Here is an 18,990-nt window from a genome sequence, read left to right on the forward strand (position 1 = left end):
TATAGAATTCTGGGTTGACAGTTATTTTTCTGTAATAAAGATACGACTCCATTATTTTCTGACTTGTATCATTTCCAAAGGAAGTCTGCTATAATCATTATCTTTGCTCCTATGTATGTAATGTGTGTTTTTGATTCATCTGTCTTCAGAATTTTCTCATCTTTTGTTTTCAGTACCTTGAATATGATATACCTAGGTGTAGGTTTTTTGTTTGTTATGTATTTATCCTGCATTATAGTCTCTGAGCTTCTTGGATCTGTAGTTTAGTGTTTGTCATTAATTTTGGAAATTCTCAGCCATTATGTCTTCAAATATTTCTTCTGCCCTGTTTCTCTCTCTCTTCTTTTGGGGCTCTAATTATGCATATGATAAATTGATATGTTCCACAGCTCTTGGGTGTCCTGTTATGTTATTACTGTTGTGTTTTAACTCTGTTTTTCTCTTTGTGTTTCACTTTAGGTAATTTCTATTGATCTGTCTTCCAGTTCATTGATTCTTTCTTTGGCTCTGTCAAGTTTACTAATGAGTCTGTTATAGGCATTCTTCATCTCTTATTGTGTTGTTCACTTTTAGCATTCCTGTTTGATTCTTTCTTATACGTTCCCTCTCTCTGTTGTATGTTCTAGTATTCATTTTAATTTTCCTTCCCAGATAGCAGCCGTATAGGACAAGATCTGAATTTGGTTATTTTTTCTTATGCCTCTTTTGTATATCTTAGGTTTGGAAAAGAAACCACCAAGAGCTGCTCCAGAATAGAAGGATGTAAGAAGTGCACTCAAGGCAGCTTGGCCTGAAAGCAGAAAGTGGGAAGACGGTTACAGATCAGTCCTGTTGAGGAGTAAAGAGCTGCTGTATGTATCTACATATGTGATTGACTTTTTCAGGGTCAGTGGCCATCTAAATATCTTCTTTTCTTCCTTGTATGCTTCACCAGACCATCAGAGTAACTATTATGTTATTCTTGTTCAGTGGAATGACCTGTGATAGCCCTTTCAACCTAAATGAAAGAATGTGGGTTACTTCTATGTACCTTGTGTTCTTGAATGGGTTTTGGGTCCTGGATTATGGCATCTTGGTATTGTTAGGTTTATAGAACCTCACGAGGGCCTGCTTTTCTGTCATTTCCAAAACAGAAAACTTCCTGAATCCTCCATCTATTTTATTTCTATCTGGCCACAGTCTTGAATTTTTTAATTCATCTGTTTTTTTCATTCATTCAAACATTTTGTAAGCCTGCTATCTCAGAGTTACTATATTACAGGCACTGAGGATTACAATGATGAACAAGATGTCCTTTCCTCCAGGAGCTTGAGAGACTCCTACTTAACTAATGCAGGAGAGTGGTTAGTTCCGTAATAGAGGTACAAAATGCTATGGGACACAGAAGGTATAGTGATTCACTCGAGCTAGGGAAAATCAGCTAGTGCTTTGTGGAAGAGGTAGCATTTTAACTGGGTTTTAAGAAATAGTTACAATCTTGACAGATTGAGAGGTGGATGGCCATTCTAAGCTAAATAGCTTTCGCAGTGTGATGTATTTGGTAAACAGTTTACACTCTACCCCTAGGAGATCCTGGTTCTTCTTCCTCCTCTTGTACTCCTATTACAAGACTTACTTTTTATTGTTCCTTTCTACTTTTTGGTTATTTTTACATTGTTTTCCTGTAGTTCTTAGTGGTAGGTCTTGCTGTACTAATTTAGGACCCAGAGATCCTTCACCTGGGTAGCTTCCTAGTGGAAGTGCAGGGCAATGTTATTCCTCTATTCAGCCTGTGTTTCATTGTGTACTAAGAACAGTAAATCACATCTTTCCTTGCATGAGTGTGGGCCCTGCCCATGGGGCAGATTATTCCGTACTGGAACACAGTGGCACAGACCAGAACCTCCAGAGCATCTATTAGACACTTGCGCCCATCAGCCCTCCCCATGTTCTTGAGATTTGTTTCACCTCAACACGTTCTTATCAACTTCTCTTTTCCTTTTTTTTTTACAAAGCAAGAGAATACTGTTCAAAAATCCAAATGCATTCTTCCCGAGTTTATCATTATTGCCAAAAAACATTTATCTCTACTCTGTCACGTTTTTTCTATTCTCAACAACTAGTGGGTTCTTTAAAGAGGTATTAAAAAAAAAAAAAAAAAGGAAAGAGGGCCATTTTCCTTGCTTTAGGGACTGGCAAGTAGGGGTGAAGATTTGAGACTAGATCCTATCTTGTAGTATACCTGGGAGGTGAAAAAGCTGGGAATAAGACAGTCGATAGCATAAGGAAGGGAGGACACAGGCCACCCTGATGCCTTTTCTGGAAAACAACTGCAGGGGGAGCCAGGAAGAGATGGAGAACAATCCATCTTTATACTCTTGGGAAGCCCTCTACTCAATCAAATGGTTGCTTTTCACTTGGTCTATTTTTTTCCCTAAGACAGATGAGGATCAACTAAGAAAAGGAGATGTAAGATTAAAAAAAAAAGGAAACCCACACCCATTGCCATCAAGTCAATTCTGACTCACAGTGACCCTGCAGGACAGAGTAGAATTGCCCCATAGAGTTTCCATGGAGCAGCTGGTAGATTTGAACTGCCAGCCTTTTGATTAGCAGCTGAGTTGTTAACCACTGTGCCACCAGGGCTCCAGAGGTAAAATAGCTACCCCAAAACTGAATTCCTCTTAACTTTGATGAATGACAAGTAGGACAGTTAAAGATGTGTGATCACTAAGAATTACTTTATCAGTTAACATGGGTGTTTTCTCTGGAGTAGGAAGCTGAAGCACCTGTCTCCAGAAATGTCCCTGGAAAGTCAAGAACAACAAGTCCTTTCACCCAGGGACTCATCTGAAGAAAATGACCAATACAGTCTTCAGTCTAGAATCCATCTGGAGCCTCAAGAGGAATGGAGTACTGACTTCAAGCAATTTAGGACCAATAATCAATGCAGACCTCATTCTAGGATCCATATGGAACCTCGAGAGAAATCAAATACTGACTTCAAACACTTTGTCATCAAAAAGCTACGGAAGACTTGCCAGTGCAGCCCAGCCAAAGCAAAAAACATGATTTTTGGTTTCCTTCCTGTTTTGCAGTGGCTTCCAAAATATGATCTGAAGAAAAACATTTTAGGAGATATAATGTCTGGTTTGATTGTGGGCATCTTACTGGTGCCCCAGTCTATTGCTTATTCTCTGCTGGCTGGCCAAGAACCCATCTATGGCCTGTACACGTCCTTTTTTGCCAGCATAATTTATTTCCTATTAGGTACCTCCCGTCACATCTCTGTGGGCATTTTTGGAGTATTGTGCCTTATGATTGGTGAGGTAGTTGACCGGGAACTACACAAAGCTGGCTATGACACTGCCCATATTGCTCCTTCTTCAGGAGTGTTTTCAAATGAGAGCACATCTTTAAACCACACATTACATGAGACATGTGACAGAAGTTGCTATGCAATTAGAGTTGGCAGCACTGTAACCTTTATGGCTGGAGTTTATCAGGTAAGAAACAATGGAACGAGTGATTGTTTCTGGTAAAAGTAATCTCTATACATAAAATCTTAGAGCTATAAGGGATCTTGTTGTTGATGTGTGCCATTTATTCCGACTCATAGTGACCCTACAGGACAGAGTAGAACTGCCCCAAGGAGTGGCTGGTGGATTCAGACTGTTGACCTTAAGGGATCCTAGAGATTATAATTATTAAAGCTATCCTTTATTGAAAACCCAGGGTATATGAGAGATAGAGCCAGAATTCAAACCCTAGTCTGCCTGACTCCACAGGTAGGATAAGGCTGTTTCTCTTTTCTCAATCCTAGGCTGCCTCTTAACCCATGAATTTCAGTCAGCCAGGTTTTAGTTATTTGTCTGTAGAAATATAGCCCAGAGTGGGACCTCAGACCACCTAGTACAACTCATTAATTTTATACATCAAGAAACACTGGGTTTGCTTGAGATTATGTGTAGTTGGTTATTGGCAGAGTCAGCATTAGAAATCAGGCAGGAGGATAACCGAATTGGGGGTTGGGAGAGAAGGAATGCAGAATTTTTCAAACTATGCATGTCCTGTGCCCCTTCCTTTAGAATCACTGTTCTGGTAAGTTACTCTTACGGATCAGGGTAGTTCTCTTGAGTTGCCGGGGAGGGAAAAAATTCACTATTTTATATTATCAGCCAGGAGAAAGGATCAGAGATGAAATTCTTCTTGGATCTCTTACAGAACCCACTATTCTGCCATTATTATCATTCCCCTACATTTTGGCTTCCAGGAGTCATTTCTAGCATTAAATCTCTTCTCTATAACAGACATTTGGAAGCAACAAGGGAAGGGCAAGAGTGGTTCACTTTATTTGGTGCTTGGATGAGGAAGAACGAGTGAGAGAAGGGAAGGTAGTGTACAGAAGAGTTGTGCGCCTCAAGCGTCTATTTTTGCTTTTTCATTAGTACACTTCACCAAGAATGAGGAAAGAAGCAATAGGATTCTAAGGAATTACTGGGAAGGGGAAAAAAAAAATATCTTTGAAGAGTGTAAAATTATTAATACGGAAGGCAGTATGGCATAAATATATATACTGGATGAAAACAATCTCAAAATGAGGTTAGATTAGAGAGCGTTCTACAGTAATTTTTTAAGTGTGATTGTATTTTGAAGTAAATCCAATTTTTTGTTTTATGATAAAACTTCACTTTTATGGCAGTGATTTGTAATTTAAAGAAACTGTGGTCTTTTAATGAAAAGAATTTTTCCAGTTTGAGTTTTTAGATGTCTTCTGTAGATCCTTGAGAATTGCCTTTTTAAAAGAGGCCTGGATCTTATTCAAGTTTAAGAAACTGTGGTAGAAGGTAGGAGCCCTGGTGGCGCAGTCATTAAAACACTCAGCTGCTAAACAAAAGGTTCAAACCCACCAGCCACTCCTTTGGAGAAAGATGTGGCCGTCTGCTTCTGTGAAGATTTAGAGCCTTAGAAACCGTATGGGGCAGCTCTACTCTGTCCTGTAAGGTCGCTATGAGTCAGAAGCAACTCGACAGCAGTGGGTTTGATTTTGGTTTGGTGCTAGAAGGTTGTCTCAGCTGGGCTAATGAGTAACAAACAGTGTGACTATGGACAAATTGCTTAGCCCTCTGAGCCTCAGTTTCCTATCTTTGTAAAATGAGAGGATTCATATATGATGGCATTTTTTTCTAGCTCTGGCGTTCTGTGATGATTTGATAGTATATTTCTGTGCCAAGAAAGGCCAGGTTAACTCTAGCTTTAGAAGCTCATTTTCATTTATATTTAACACTTGTATATCCTTTCTTTCAGGTAGCGATGGGATTCTTTCAAGTGGGTTTTGTTTCTGTCTACCTCTCAGATGCCTTGCTGAGTGGATTTGTCACCGGTGCCTCCTTCACTATTCTTACATCTCAGGCCAAGTATCTCCTTGGGCTCAGCCTTCCTCGGAGTAATGGTGTGGGCTCACTTATCACTGCCTGGATACATATCTTCAGAAACATGCATAAGACCAATCTCTGTGATCTCATCACCAGCTTTTTGTGCCTTTTGGTTCTTTTGCCAACCAAAGAACTCAACGAGCACTTCAAGTCCAAGCTTAAGGCACCAATTCCCACTGAACTCATTGTAGTTATAGCAGCCACATTAGCCTCTCACTTTGGAAAACTAAATGAAAACTACAACTCCAGTATTGCTGGACATATTCCCACTGGGTTTATGCCTCCCAAATCACCAGACTGGAACTTAATTCCTAGTGTGGCTGTAGATGCAATAGCTATTTCTATCATTGGTTTTGCTATCACTGTATCACTTTCTGAGATGTTTGCCAAGAAACATGGCTACACAGTCAAAGCAAATCAGGAAATGTATGCCATTGGCTTTTGCAATATCATCCCTTCCTTCTTCCACTGCTTTACTACTAGCGCAGCTCTTGCAAAGACGCTGGTTAAAGAGTCGACAGGCTGCCAAACTCAACTTTCTGGTGTGGTAACAGCCCTGGTTCTTTTGTTGGTCCTCCTGGTAATAGCTCCTTTATTCTTCTCCCTTCAGAAATGTGTCCTTGGTGTGATCACTATTGTAAATCTGCGGGGAGCCCTACTTAAATTTAGGGATCTGCCCCAGATGTGGAGGCTTAGCAAAATGGATACAGTTATTTGGTTTGTTACGATGTTGTCCTCTGCACTGCTAAGTACAGAAATAGGCCTGCTTGTTGGAGTTTGTTTCTCTATGTTTTGTGTCATTCTCCGCACTCAGAAGCCCAAGAGTTCGTTGCTTGGCCTGGTAGAAGATTCTGAGATCTTTGAATCCACATCTGTTTACCAGAACCTTCAGATTAAGCCGGGAATCAAGATTTTCCGCTTTGTAGCCCCTCTCTACTACATAAACAAAGAATGTTTTAAATCTGCTTTATACAAAAAAACTCTCAACCCAGTCTTAATAAAGGCAGCTCAGAGGAAGGCTGCAAAGAGGAAGATCAAAGAGGAAACTTCCAGGAGAATGCAGGATGAGGTTTCCATGCATCTTTCCCATGAACCCCTGGAGCTCCACACAATAGTGATTGACTGCAGTGCAATACAATTTTTAGATACAGCAGGGATCCACACACTGAAAGAAGTTCACAGAGATTATGAAGCAGTCGGTATCCAGGTTCTGCTGGCTCACTGCAATCCCTCTGTAAGGGACTCCCTGGCCAGGGGAGAGTATTGCAAAAACGAAGAAGAAAATCTGCTCTTCTATAGTGTGTATGAAGCGATGGTCTTTGCAGTGGAATCTCAGAATCAGAAAGGAGTATGTGTTCTCAATGGTCTGAGTCTTTCTAGTGATTGATTAAGAATGTAGGTGGAAGGAAGAAAAATGTCCAGCCAATAGGTTAAAATATCCACTTCCACAGTGGAAAATATTACACACTTAAAATTTTAAACTATTGGCTAGACTTTATTCTTTCTTTGAAGCTAATGGCATTTGTATGGAGCCCTGGTGGCACACTTTGTATGTACGTAAATGCAGTAGAGCTAATGGCTAGACAAAAGAAAAAATAAAATCTTTTGGCTTCAAGCTTTAGTGCAGATATGAGGCATTCTTACTATTGTTGTTAGGTGCCTTCAAATGGGCTCCGACTCATAGTGACCCTACGTACAACAGAACGAAACACTGCCTGGTCCTACAATCCTCACGATCATTGCTATGATTGGGCCCATTGTTGCAGCCACTGTGTCAGTCCATCTCATCGAGGGTACTGCTCTTTTTGGCTGACCCGCTCAACTTTACCAAGCATGATGTTCTCCCCACCTGATAGCATGTCCAAAGTATGCAAGAAGTCTTGCCATCCTCGCTTCTGAGGAACATTCTGGCTGTACTTCTTCCGTGACAGACTTGTTTGTTCTTCTGGCAGTCTATAATATAGTCAATATTTTTCACCAATACCATAATTCAAATTTATCAATAATTCTTGGGTCTTCCTTATTCATCATCCAGCTTTCGCGTATATGCAAGGTGATTGAAAATACCATGGCCGGGTCAGATGCACTTTAGCCCTCAAAGTGACATCTTTGCCTTTTAACACTTTAAAGAGGTCTTTTGCAGCAGATTTATCCAATGTAATACATCGTTTGATTTCTTGACTGCTGCTTCCAATGGGCGTTGATTATGGTTCCAAGTAAAATGAAATCCTTGACAACTTCAATCTTTGCTCCATTTATCATGATGTTGCTTGTTGGTCCAGTTATGAGGATTTTTTTTTTCTTGAGGTGTAATCTGTACTGAAGGGTGTAGTCTTTTATCTTCATCAGTAAGTGCTTCAAGTTCACTTTGCTTTCAGCAAGCAAGGTTGTGTCACCTGCATATCGCAGGTTGTTAGTGAGTCTTCCTCCTGATGCTGCGTTCTTCATATAGCTCAGCTTCTCAGATTATTTGCTTAGCATACAGATTGAATAAGTATGGTGAAAGGATACAATCCTGATGCACACCTTTCCTGATTTTAAAGCATGCAGTATCCCCTTATGCTAGTCAAACACCACCTCTTGGTCTATGTACAGGTTTCACATGAGCGCAATTAAGTGTTCTGGAATTCCCATTCTTCACAATGTTATCCATAATTTGTTATGATCTACACAGTTGGTTGCCATTGTGTAGTCACTAAAACAGGTAAACATCTTTCTGGTATTCTCTGCTTTCAGCCAAGATCCATCTGACATTAGCAGTGATATCCCTTGTTCCCACGTCCGCATCTGAACCTGACTTGAATTTCTGGCAGTTCCCTGTTGATGTACTGCTGCAACTGTTTTTGAATTGCCTTCAGCAAAATTTTACTTGCATGGGATATTAATGAAATTATTTGATAATATCTACATTGTCTTGGATCATCTTTCTTTGGAATTGGCACAAACACGGATCTCTTCCTGTCAGTTGGCCAGGTAGCTTGTCTTCCAGATTTCTTGCCATAGATGAGTGAGCACCTCTGGCGCTGCATCCATTCACTGAAACATCTCAGTTGGTATTCCATCAATTCTTGGAGCCTCATTTTTTTGCCAGTGCCTTCAGTGTACCTTGGACTTCTTTCAGTACCATCAGTTCTTGATTGTATGCTAAGTCCTGAAATGGCTGAATGTCAACCAGTTCTTTTTGGTACAGTGACTCGGGAGTATTCTTTCCATTGGAAGTTGTCAAAAATGAAACGTAACACTTAAAGATAGATATCCTAGGCATTAGTGAGCTGAAATGGACTGGTATTGGCCATTTTGAAACAGTCATATGGTCTACTATGCCAGGAATGACAAATTGAAGGGAACGGTGTCACATTCATTGTCAGAAAGAACATTTCAAGATCTGTCCTGAAGTACAACGTTGTCAGTGATAGGATAATATCCATACACCTACAAGGAAGACAAGGTTAATATGACTGTTACTCAAATTCATGCAGCAACCACAATGCCAAAGGTGAAGAAATTGAAGATTTTTACCAACTTCTGCAGTCTGAAATTGATCATACATAAAATCAAGATGCTGATAATTACTGGTGATTGGAATGCGAAAGTTGGAAACAAAGAAGGATCAGTAGTTGGAAAACATGGCCTTGGTGATAGAAATGATGCCAGAGATCACATGATAGAATTTTGCAAGACCAACTCACTGGAAATACCTTTTTTCAACAACGTAAATGGAGACTATACACGTGGACCTTACCAGGTGGACTACACAAGAATCAAATCCACTACATCTGTGGAAAGAGTTGATGGAGCTCAGTATCATCAGAACAAGGCCAGGGGCCGGTCATGGAACAAGACTATCATTTGCTCATGTGCAAGTTCAAGTTGAAGCTGAAGGAAATTAAAACAAGTCCATGAGAGCCAAAATACAACCTTGAGTATATCCCACCTGAATTTAGAGACCATTTCAAGAATAGATTTGATGCATTGAACACTAATGACCAAAGACCAGACGAGTCGTGGGACATCAAGGACATCATACATGAAGAAAGCAAAAGGTCACTAAAAAAAAAAGAAAGAAAGAAAAGACTAAAACAGATGACCAAAAGAGACTCTGAAACTTGAACACGGAGTAGTTAATGCAAATGGAAGAAATGATGAAGTAGGAAGATGAATGGAAAATCTCAAAGGACGGCTTGCTAAGACAGAGTATTATAATGAAATGTGCAAAGGCCTGGAGTTAGAAAACAAAAAGGGAAGAACATGCTTGGCGTTTTTCAAGCTGAAAAAACTGATAAAAAATTCAAGCCTCGAGTTGGCAATATTGAAGGATTCTGTGGGCAAAATATTGAATGACTCGGACGCATCAAAAGAAGATGGAAAGAATATACAGAGTTACTGTACCAAAAAGAATTGTTCAACATTCAGCCATTTCAGGAGGTAGCATATGCTCAAGAACCGAGGTATTCTTGGAGTGTAATAAACTGTCTATTGAATTGAACTGTAAAGTAGCCCCAATGCTTCACTACTATCCTATTTTAGAGGATATGCATTTTGGACTCTTCTCTCAGGTAAAGGGGTGAACCTGGGATTTGCATTAGAAGTGCTAGAGCCTTTACAAGGCTCTGTGGGGAGGGAGGGAAAGGAAGGAGGGGAAGAAAATTGCACCTGCTCTTGTACCAGAAGGCCAGGAGGTTTCTGGAGCACGGAGTCATAACCGGAGAGCTTTGTTCTTATTGTGCTTCTCTTTTCCCAGCCTTAGCTCTCCAGACAGCAGTAGGGTATCTGGCTTTTAGTAGGAAGGCACCATTCCTCTCCTTAAGGCAAGGAACTATGGGTATGGTCACATCAGGATTCCAGATGGCTGGGCAGGTTTGTGACATCTTGACAGCCAGTGTGCCATTATACAGAACACCCTTTATACAGGGCAGGATGCCAACTTAGCAATTCTCTATATCATTTTAAATGAACTTGAGGCAAACAGTCATGGATAGATTGTAAAAAGAAATGATTGACAGTTTCCCATAAGGATTGGTTTACTTAGCAAACCCTCCCCCCTCCACCCATAGCATTTCAGCAAGGATTCTCAAATAGAAGCTTCTGTTCATCTTTACTCTGCAAGAAAAAGTCGCTGTAATCAATGGGTAAGAATACATAGCATGATAGATGCTTCCAAAAGGACATCAATGATTAATTTTAGATGTTTTAGTGAAAGCAAAGCTAATGCTTACTGCCATGCACCTATTGGTGTACAGTAAACATTGATGACAGTGACAGCTTTTAACTCTTCAAGTCGCTTTAAACCATTACGCAAGAGGATATAGAAGCATCATATTCATACAACCCAAACTCTATGGGTATATTATTTATGATAACTGGCCACAGGTTGTGAGTTAAAGAATAGTTTCCTTTGAAAAGCAAGATATGTTTGACATTGAAAGTTTATCTGGAGCTTGACAGGTGAGAAAAAAAAGTTCCTTTGATACCTGGAATAGGAGACTAATTTATGTGAGGTTGAAACATTTTACCATGTCTTTTAAACAAAATAATTGCATAAGTGCAAAATCATTTGAAAACTACTACATTTTAAGCAGTTTTAAATATGAGAGGCAAACCGTATGTGTAGAGTGTCTATTATATATATATATATACACACACATACATATAAATATATATATATACACATATACATAAATCTTTCTTGCTATTTCTATGAAGTGCCAGTGTTGCTTTTCTATAGTTAGAGCTTTGCCCATCTGTTTATGTGGAATGGAAAATACCTTTCCCTTTTCACAAGGCAGTTTCTCAGTAGAAAAAGTAGATTTCTGTCTTTGAAGTGATTGACCTTATGAATAAATGTAATAGTGTCCTTAACATTCTTTTGGAACTTAGGTCTAGAATTTCAGACATGTTAACTGCTGCTGCTTGCATTTGTGCCCTTTTTGGTTTATTTTTAGCCAGTATTCTTTCTCCCCAGCTTTATAAAAAAGTAAAATCACAGTATCTTGCTTGGTCATTTGTTTGAAATTTCCCTTGCCCCTTCCCCAAGCCAGGTGTGAATTGAGACTATTACAGATATCGAATGCCCTGTCAAGGAATCAAATGACATATTGCAGTGGGCAAATCTAGCCACAAAAGACCCTTTTAAAGTGTGAAAAAGCAAAGATGTCACTTTGAGGTGCGCCTCACCCAAGCCATGGTATTTTCAGTCACCTCATATGCATGGGAAAGCTGGACGGTGAATAAGGAAGACTGAAGAAGAATTGATACCTTTGAATTATAATATACCATGGACTTCCAGAAAAATGAACAAATCTGTCTTGGAAGAAGTACAGCCAGAATGCTTCTTAGAAGTGAGGATGGCAAGACCGTCTCACGTACTTTGGACATGTTTTATTAGGAGCGACCAGTCCCTGGAAAAGACATTACGTTTGGCAAAGTAGAGCGTCAGTGAAAAAGAGGAAGACCCTCAAGGAGATGGATTGACACGGTGACTGCAACAATGGGCTCAAACATAGCACAGATATTGAGGATAGTGCAGGACTGGGCAGTGTTTCGTTCTGTTACGCATTCGGTCACTATGAGTTGAAGTCAGTTGATGGCACCTAAAAACAATAACAAATGCCCTGTGAAATAGCCCTGGTAGCACAGTGGTTAAAGTGCTCAACTGCTAACTGAAAGGTCAGTGGTTCAAACCCACCAGCCGCTCTGTGGGCAAAAGATGTGGCAGTCTGCTTCCATAAAGATTTACAGCCTTGGAAATGGTATGGGGCAGTTCTACTCTGTCTTATAGCGTCACTATGAGTTGGAATTGATTTGACAGCAGTGGGTTTGGTTTTTGGTTTTTAATGCCCTGTGACAGGGTAATGAGTACACATTTAAGACAACTCTAATTTAGCAAACACCAGCACAGCAGAAAAATTTAGTTCAGTCAAAGAATGGGAAATCCCTTAGAAGGATGGAACAATAGGATTTGGCCTTTACGTGACAATTCTGTCCTTATGTGGATATAAACATTTGTGGAGCTTTATGCAATTAGCAAATTCTTGAATTGTGTTCTGGTTTGTACCTCTTCTACACAAACAAACAAGAGATTGTGCTTTTAGTAGTTCATTAATAGCCATTTGTAAAAACATTTAAGATTTCACTAGAATTTACGTTTCACCCTCTGTGCTTGGGTTGAGGTCTGCCTATACTTGCACATTGTTAAAATTTTTTTATTGCTGGCATTTAAAGGAATCAGACCTGGACCCAAAGCCTAATTCACCAACAAAAACTAATGTTTTCATTTGCTTTCTTGCCCAAGGGCTTGAACTTTAGTTCATTAAGTGATATCTTGTACACTGTATTGACATAAAAATCTATCTTGCTTACTCATAAGCGGAAGGTCTAAATGAAGCATTTTCTCAATGGTTTTTCATTGCTTATTGGCAAATATAAAATCCTGGATATCTTAAAGTGGTTATCATTTAATTGAAATGTGGTTATACACTATTTTTTGTTGTTGAACAGAGAGGGGCGAGGGGAGTAGACCATTGCGAAGACTATGTGATCAGTGGAGGGAGAAAAGAGAGGGGCCCAGTTAAATACAATCCAGTCCCTGGTTAGCCCCCCTTACAGTAGGGAGATCAGGATTAGGAGGCACACCTGTGTTTGGGAGCAAGGTCAGAACCAGCTTAAATTTCCGGAAAGGAGAGGCTCACAGATTCACCAGAGCTGAGGAGCACATGGTAGTCAGGGTGTGGCAAAAGCCCCTGTTAACCTACTCCGAAGCACTGTGTGTTTCATTTAAGCGGAGTGACTGGCACTATCTGTGACATGTGTCTAGTTGATAACTGCCCCTCCCCCTTTTTTTAAGTAGGACCAAAGGAAAACAAGGTAAGATTTAGATGATCTGACTTTTAAACAACCGTAGCCAAAATGTGCTGGTATATTTACCATTATGGATTAATGGTGACTTTTAAAAATGTATAGGGATGTTACATGAGTTCACTGAACTATTCTGACACACTAATGACCACATTTTTAAAAATGTGATAATTCTGTGCAGAGATTGTCTTAGCAATTTGTCATTTAAAAAGCTTTTATCTTCAGAGTTAGCTGTAAGTGAGAAAAGGGTTGCAGTGTATTTTTTTTGGAACTTCAGTCTCAAATATATGATGATAAACTCGAGTTCTGTGATTCTTATTAATATTCTCAATGTATTGTTTTCCTCTAAATTGATTTTTGAAATGTATTACTATAGGTGATCACCAATGTAGACATTACCTGAAATACTTCCAGAAGACCTATGCAGGAGACTAGGGTCTTGGGCCATGTGCTGGGACTATGGTACTAAATCCAGTAGATGGTCTACGTGGTAACTCCCTGGGGCAGGTAGAGAAGTGCTTTAGGAAGACAGTTGAGCTGAGCTTTGACTGAGATCTGTGTAGGAGGCAGGCACCTGAGGCCAATGAGGAGGAGTGATGCCCCGGGTCTGTTCATGGAAAGAGTCCACAGCGAAACGGGAAAAACCCAATGGGTGGGATTTAGACTGCTTAATTTTTTTATTTTTATTTTTTGGTCTAATGTTTTATCTGTTCTAATGATGACTTATTTGAAACTGGGCTTAAAAAACTATCTGCAAAAAGGATGAAATTGGATCTAGAAAGCTTTTAGGCTCTGAACTATTTTGGCTTTTGGCTTTAGACACTTGTGAATGAAATCATTAATTTGAGTGCTAATTCCAAGAATGAAAATCACAATGGAACAGGCCAAAACACCACACCAGCTAACTTGTTATCGTAGCCTATGTATTAAATAAAGTAAAATACTATAGAAAAAATACTATAGAAGTACTATAATAAGTTAAAGATGAATTTTTAGTGTTTTTAAAAATTTAATTTTAGTAATTTTATGAATGGGAATATAAATGTGGAATGAATGTGGGAATGGGAAGATTTATTTTTTAAAAAATGTTTTACAACTGAAATTTTAAAGTACACATCTTAAATACAGTTAGAAGGAAATTAATGTTTTTTAATGTTAATGAAGGAGGGAGCCTATTGAATTCTGAAAACCAATAATGATGGACACTAAATGCCTTTACTGGAGATAGTGTATTTGTAAGTCTACCCTGGAGCCTTATGTAACATTTCTTGGACTTGAATAATAGTAGTGAAAAAGCCAAATAGTCTTACTAAAAAACACAAATGAAAAAACTTCTTACCGAAGGTTCTTTAGTTAGTAAATACACAAGCAGTGTAGGCCAGAAAATCGTTTTAAACTAAAGCTTTAAACTTACTACGGGGAGGCTCTCTCCCCCAATTTCATCCCCCATCCCTAAGACACTAAGATACTTGGAATCAAATGGCTCTTATATTTTCAATCCAAGTTAGCTGTGAAATTACGGTTTGAGTCCTTAAGCTGCCATGACTTCCATCTATCAGAAATGAGTGTTTGTGAACATACCAATCTATATGTTGCCTTTTTGCTTTTTTTTGGCTCCTTTGCAACTTTGTATACAAATCAAGACTGTATCGGGGACAGGTGAATGAACCTGAATTGTCAGTCTTATCTATTCACCAAAAAGTATACTCCCTTTTCTTTTTTTCTTAATTCAAGTCTGATGACTTTAGGAACATGTTTTATAGTACGTATGTCTTTTCTAATTAAAGCCAAGTGCCTTGATGCTATTTCACATAAATCATGCGTAAACCCGCTTACAGGACAAAGATGGGTTATTGTTAGATTTCAGCCCTGCGGGTGCGGGGTGCAAAGTTGCTTAATAGCAGACCCTTTTCTTCTGGAAGTATATGTTCATGATGTTTATTATATACAATCCAATATGTATATTGGCATCTAGAGGTGTGATTTCTTTTGTCTGATAATAAAGTGTTACTATATTCTTATATTTTCCATTTCTGTGTCTAAATTACTTGAGTCCAATCAAGGTTCTAACTAAAAAACACATTTAGGTCACCAGTGAGTTTTAAAATACTGTCTCTCTACGTTTGGAAAGTAATTTAGTCATTAATTTTTCCCAACTATAAGGAAGGGATCTCTCCGCATAGAAATACATAAAACATCAATTCTTTTTGCTTTGTGGCCCTGAGTCAGTTAACCTCTGGGGACACATTTTTTCCATCAGTAAAGAGGATAGGAGGACTACATTGCATGGCCACTATTCCGTACCACATTGGAATCAGGAAACCCAAATCTGGCTCATAGTTTAGTAAGTCTGAATTTGGGCAGGTGACCTTTGAGCCATGTTTTTCGCATCCACAGATTGACGGTAGCACCTTATCATGAAAGTGAGTTAACTGGGAGTGAAGTTCCTAACTGTGGAGCACAATACTTCGTTAAGGAATTACCTGTACCATTACCCCCTCCCCATCCCTGCCATGAAGCTTCTCCTGGAATGTCTCTCCCTCTTCTGCCTCTCAATTCTGTGGAGGAAGTGGGAGTATGGGTATAGGGTTAAGGACATTTTTCAGTCCTTCTGCAGTACTTCTGTAACCCTGGACATTCTGCCCCCAACCTCACCTCTACCCCACAGTGAAGGAGTTGGACTGGTCTAAGGGCCCTTCTAGCCATACTGTTCTCTGCACTTACCCTGTCTGCACACACAGCACCTGGGATAACCTGAGATCCAGAGCCCTGAGAAGTACACTCACATGATTCTCCAGTATCTCCTTCAGCCACTTCTGAAGGAAGCCACATAAGGACAGAATTGTCACATAAAGGCTAAATCCTGTCGTTCCATCCTTCTAAGGGATTTCCCACATCATCCGTCATTTCAATGATTGCGTCCTGGGCCTCTTCACATTTAGCACCGCTGCTTAAATATGGCTTAAGTATGGCTCTTCTTAGAGAAATATCCACGTGTGCATATGTATGTTCACAATTATAAAAAGGTTGGTTCATGGACTCTATCATGAACACTTCGCACTATAGGCTCTCTCCAGGTAACTACATCTGCAACTATGGCTTCAATTGTCCCACTATCTACATGCTAACAGCAACCAAGTGAGATCTCCAGCCTGACCTTTCCAGCATGCCAACTGGCATATCTGTCTATATATAGATCTCAATGCTGGGCAGCTCTACCTCGATGCCCAGAGGCACCTCACACGCAATACACCCCAAAACAAAATGATCCCATGTTAACTTACCTTGATCATGGTGTGATCCAGCCACTCAAGCCAGAAGCCTGGGAATTTCTAGAATCTTACTCAACTCCCAGACCAAATCCATCTACCTGGTGTTTCTCAAATCCAGTATCTCTTTCCCGCCCTCAGTGTTCGTTTTGCTTCTAGACTATGCAACGGCCTAACTAGTTTATCTCCTTGTCTATGAGCCAGCCTCCACTATTATCAATTATTTTCCAAAAAAATCTGACCCTTGCTTACTCTGTCAGGGCTTTTCCTGTGTCTTCAAGATAAGTTCAAAATTAATGGACAAGACCCTAAAAACTTTGCCCTTGCTTACATCTCCTGTTCTTGTCTGGCCATACATCTTTTGCTTGACCTACCAAACTCTGACTTGAGATGTTCCCAAATGAGCTTTCTTCCCCCCTTTTTATGTGGTAAGTATATATGTAACAAAACACTTGCCATTTCAATATTCTTCACATGTACAGTTCAATGACATTGTGTTCATCATGTTGAGCAACCATCACTATTAAACCCGTTGCCACCAACTCAATTCCGACTCATAGTGACCCTATAGGACAGAGTAGAATTGCCCCATAGGGTTTCCAAGGAGCAGCTGGTGGATTCGAACAGCCGACCTTTTCGTTAGCAGCCAAGCTCTTTACACGGGCTACCACGGCCCATTACCAAAGCCATTTTCTGTTTTATACCTCCAGGCCCTTATATATGCTACTCCTTCTGCCTCTCAGCCTGTGTGCCTAACTCCCTACTTCGATCTCCAGATCTTTTCACTAAATGCCCCCTTGCTCTTGGGAAAATTTCCTACTGAATTCTTCTCTCAATTAGGATTCCCTCTGGGCTTCACCTCTATATATTCTCTAAAATGGCATTTACCACTTTGTATTTTAATTTCCCTCTCATTTATCTCCTCTACTTAAATTTTTTTTTTTTTTTTTACTTACTGAACTCCTTAATGACAAGGCCATTGTACTTCATCTTCACAGCCCCTACGGCCAGCTGTGGGTATATTAAAAGGTCCAATAAGTGGTTGTTGCAAACATGAATATATTCTACGGGTAGTTATCGAACACTAGCTCATTTCCAGAGCATATCTATCTGTCCAGGGTCAGTTACATGGCCTTTGGTTATCCAATAGTTTGGAAAAAGTTTCTGTTGAAGGGATAAGTGTGTAATGGCGTGGATCAGGTGGTTCCTGTCAGTTATTTCTAAGTTGGTTGTTTGAACAAGTCCCACATCTTATGTCTCTTCCTTCGTCTTCTCTCTCAATCTCTACAGTGTCAGAACGTGGCTGCTCCTAGTTTCTTCAATTGACTAAATTGTCTCTCTTATGTAGCCCAGGAAACCTTGGTGGCGTAGTGGTTAAGTGCTACAGCTGCCAACCAAGAGGTCGGCAGTTCAAATCCACCAGGCACTCCTTGGAAACTCTATGGGGCAGTTCTACTCTGTCCTATAGGGTCGCTATGAGTCCGAATCAACCCGAGGGCAGTGGGTTTGGTTGATTTATGTAGCCCACTTGTGCCCTCTGGTGGCCAGAATCTGCTACTACATGCCACTTTAAGTCCACCAGCTGCTCCTTGGAAACCCTATGGGGCAGTTCTACTCTGTCCCACAGAATCACTATGAGTTGGAATCCTCTTGATGGCAGGCAACAGGTTTCATCTTGGTTTGGAAGTATGGCCTCGGATAGCATGGAAGGTGGAGCTGAAGCCCAGGGCCTAGGGGCTTCCACCCAGAATCCAGAGGGCATTGGCAACACCCAGAATCTGGAGAACAGAGGATTATTTTCCAGTCTTGAGCTAATGCAATTTGCTCTGCTAGGCTTTGGACTTGCTTAGTGCCTGTCATCCCTTTTTTCCCCTCCAGTCTCTCCCATTTGTAGTGGAAATGTCTACCTTGTGCCTGTTCTACCATTGTACTTTGGAAGCAGAAAACTTGCAGTCTAGATTTCACAGGTTCACAAATGAAAAGTTGTGCTTCAGGATGGAATAATGTCTAAAGTCTCACCCATATTTGATTTAGATGATTCAAAAAATGAGATTTGGGGCTTGACGCTGATTTAGGACTTTAGGGATGATGTGATATAGTAAAATGTGTTTTGCATGTGGGAAGGACATAAATTTTGGGGGGCCAAAGGGTGGAATGTTATGGATTGAACTGTATCCCCCCAAAACATGTGTTGTAAATCCTAACCTCTATGCCTTTGGTTTTAATCCCATTTGGAAATGGGTTCTTTGTTATGTTAATAAGACAGGATTAGGGTAGGGTGTATCTTGAGTCAATCTCTTTTGAGATATAAAAAAGATTAAAGAGACATGCCAGGTCATATGTAGATTGCCCAGGAGCAGAAGCTCAGGGTGACAAGGACCTTCCTCCAGGGCTGACAGAGAAAGCCTTCCCCTAGAGATGGCACCCTAAATTCGGACTTCTAGCTTCCTAAA

The 18,990-nt window shown here is 40.1% G+C and overlaps 1 protein-coding gene across 3 annotated transcripts in view; it reads left to right on the top strand.

Moving 5' to 3' along the window:
- The window catches only part of SLC26A2 (solute carrier family 26 member 2), a 31,642-nt gene extending 16,369 nt beyond the window's left edge, over nt 1-15,273 (top strand). For 2 of the 3 annotated variants that reach the window (XM_049874052.1, XM_049874054.1), the window contains exons 2-4: nt 719-851; nt 2,756-3,485; nt 5,287-15,273. In XM_049874052.1, the coding sequence (XP_049730009.1) occupies nt 2,781-3,485; nt 5,287-6,801 (2,220 nt within the window). In that variant the 5' untranslated portion in view covers nt 719-851; nt 2,756-2,780 and the 3' untranslated portion in view covers nt 6,802-15,273. Of the gene's footprint in view, nt 1-718; nt 852-2,752; nt 3,486-5,286 lie in introns of all 3 variants that reach the window. The other variant, XM_049874053.1, reaches the window with a different exon arrangement.
- The last annotated feature ends 3,717 nt before the right edge of the window (nt 15,274-18,990 follow it).

This window comes from Elephas maximus, chromosome 2, assembly GCF_024166365.1.
Source record: "Elephas maximus indicus isolate mEleMax1 chromosome 2, mEleMax1 primary haplotype, whole genome shotgun sequence".
NCBI lineage: Eukaryota > Metazoa > Chordata > Mammalia > Proboscidea > Elephantidae > Elephas > Elephas maximus.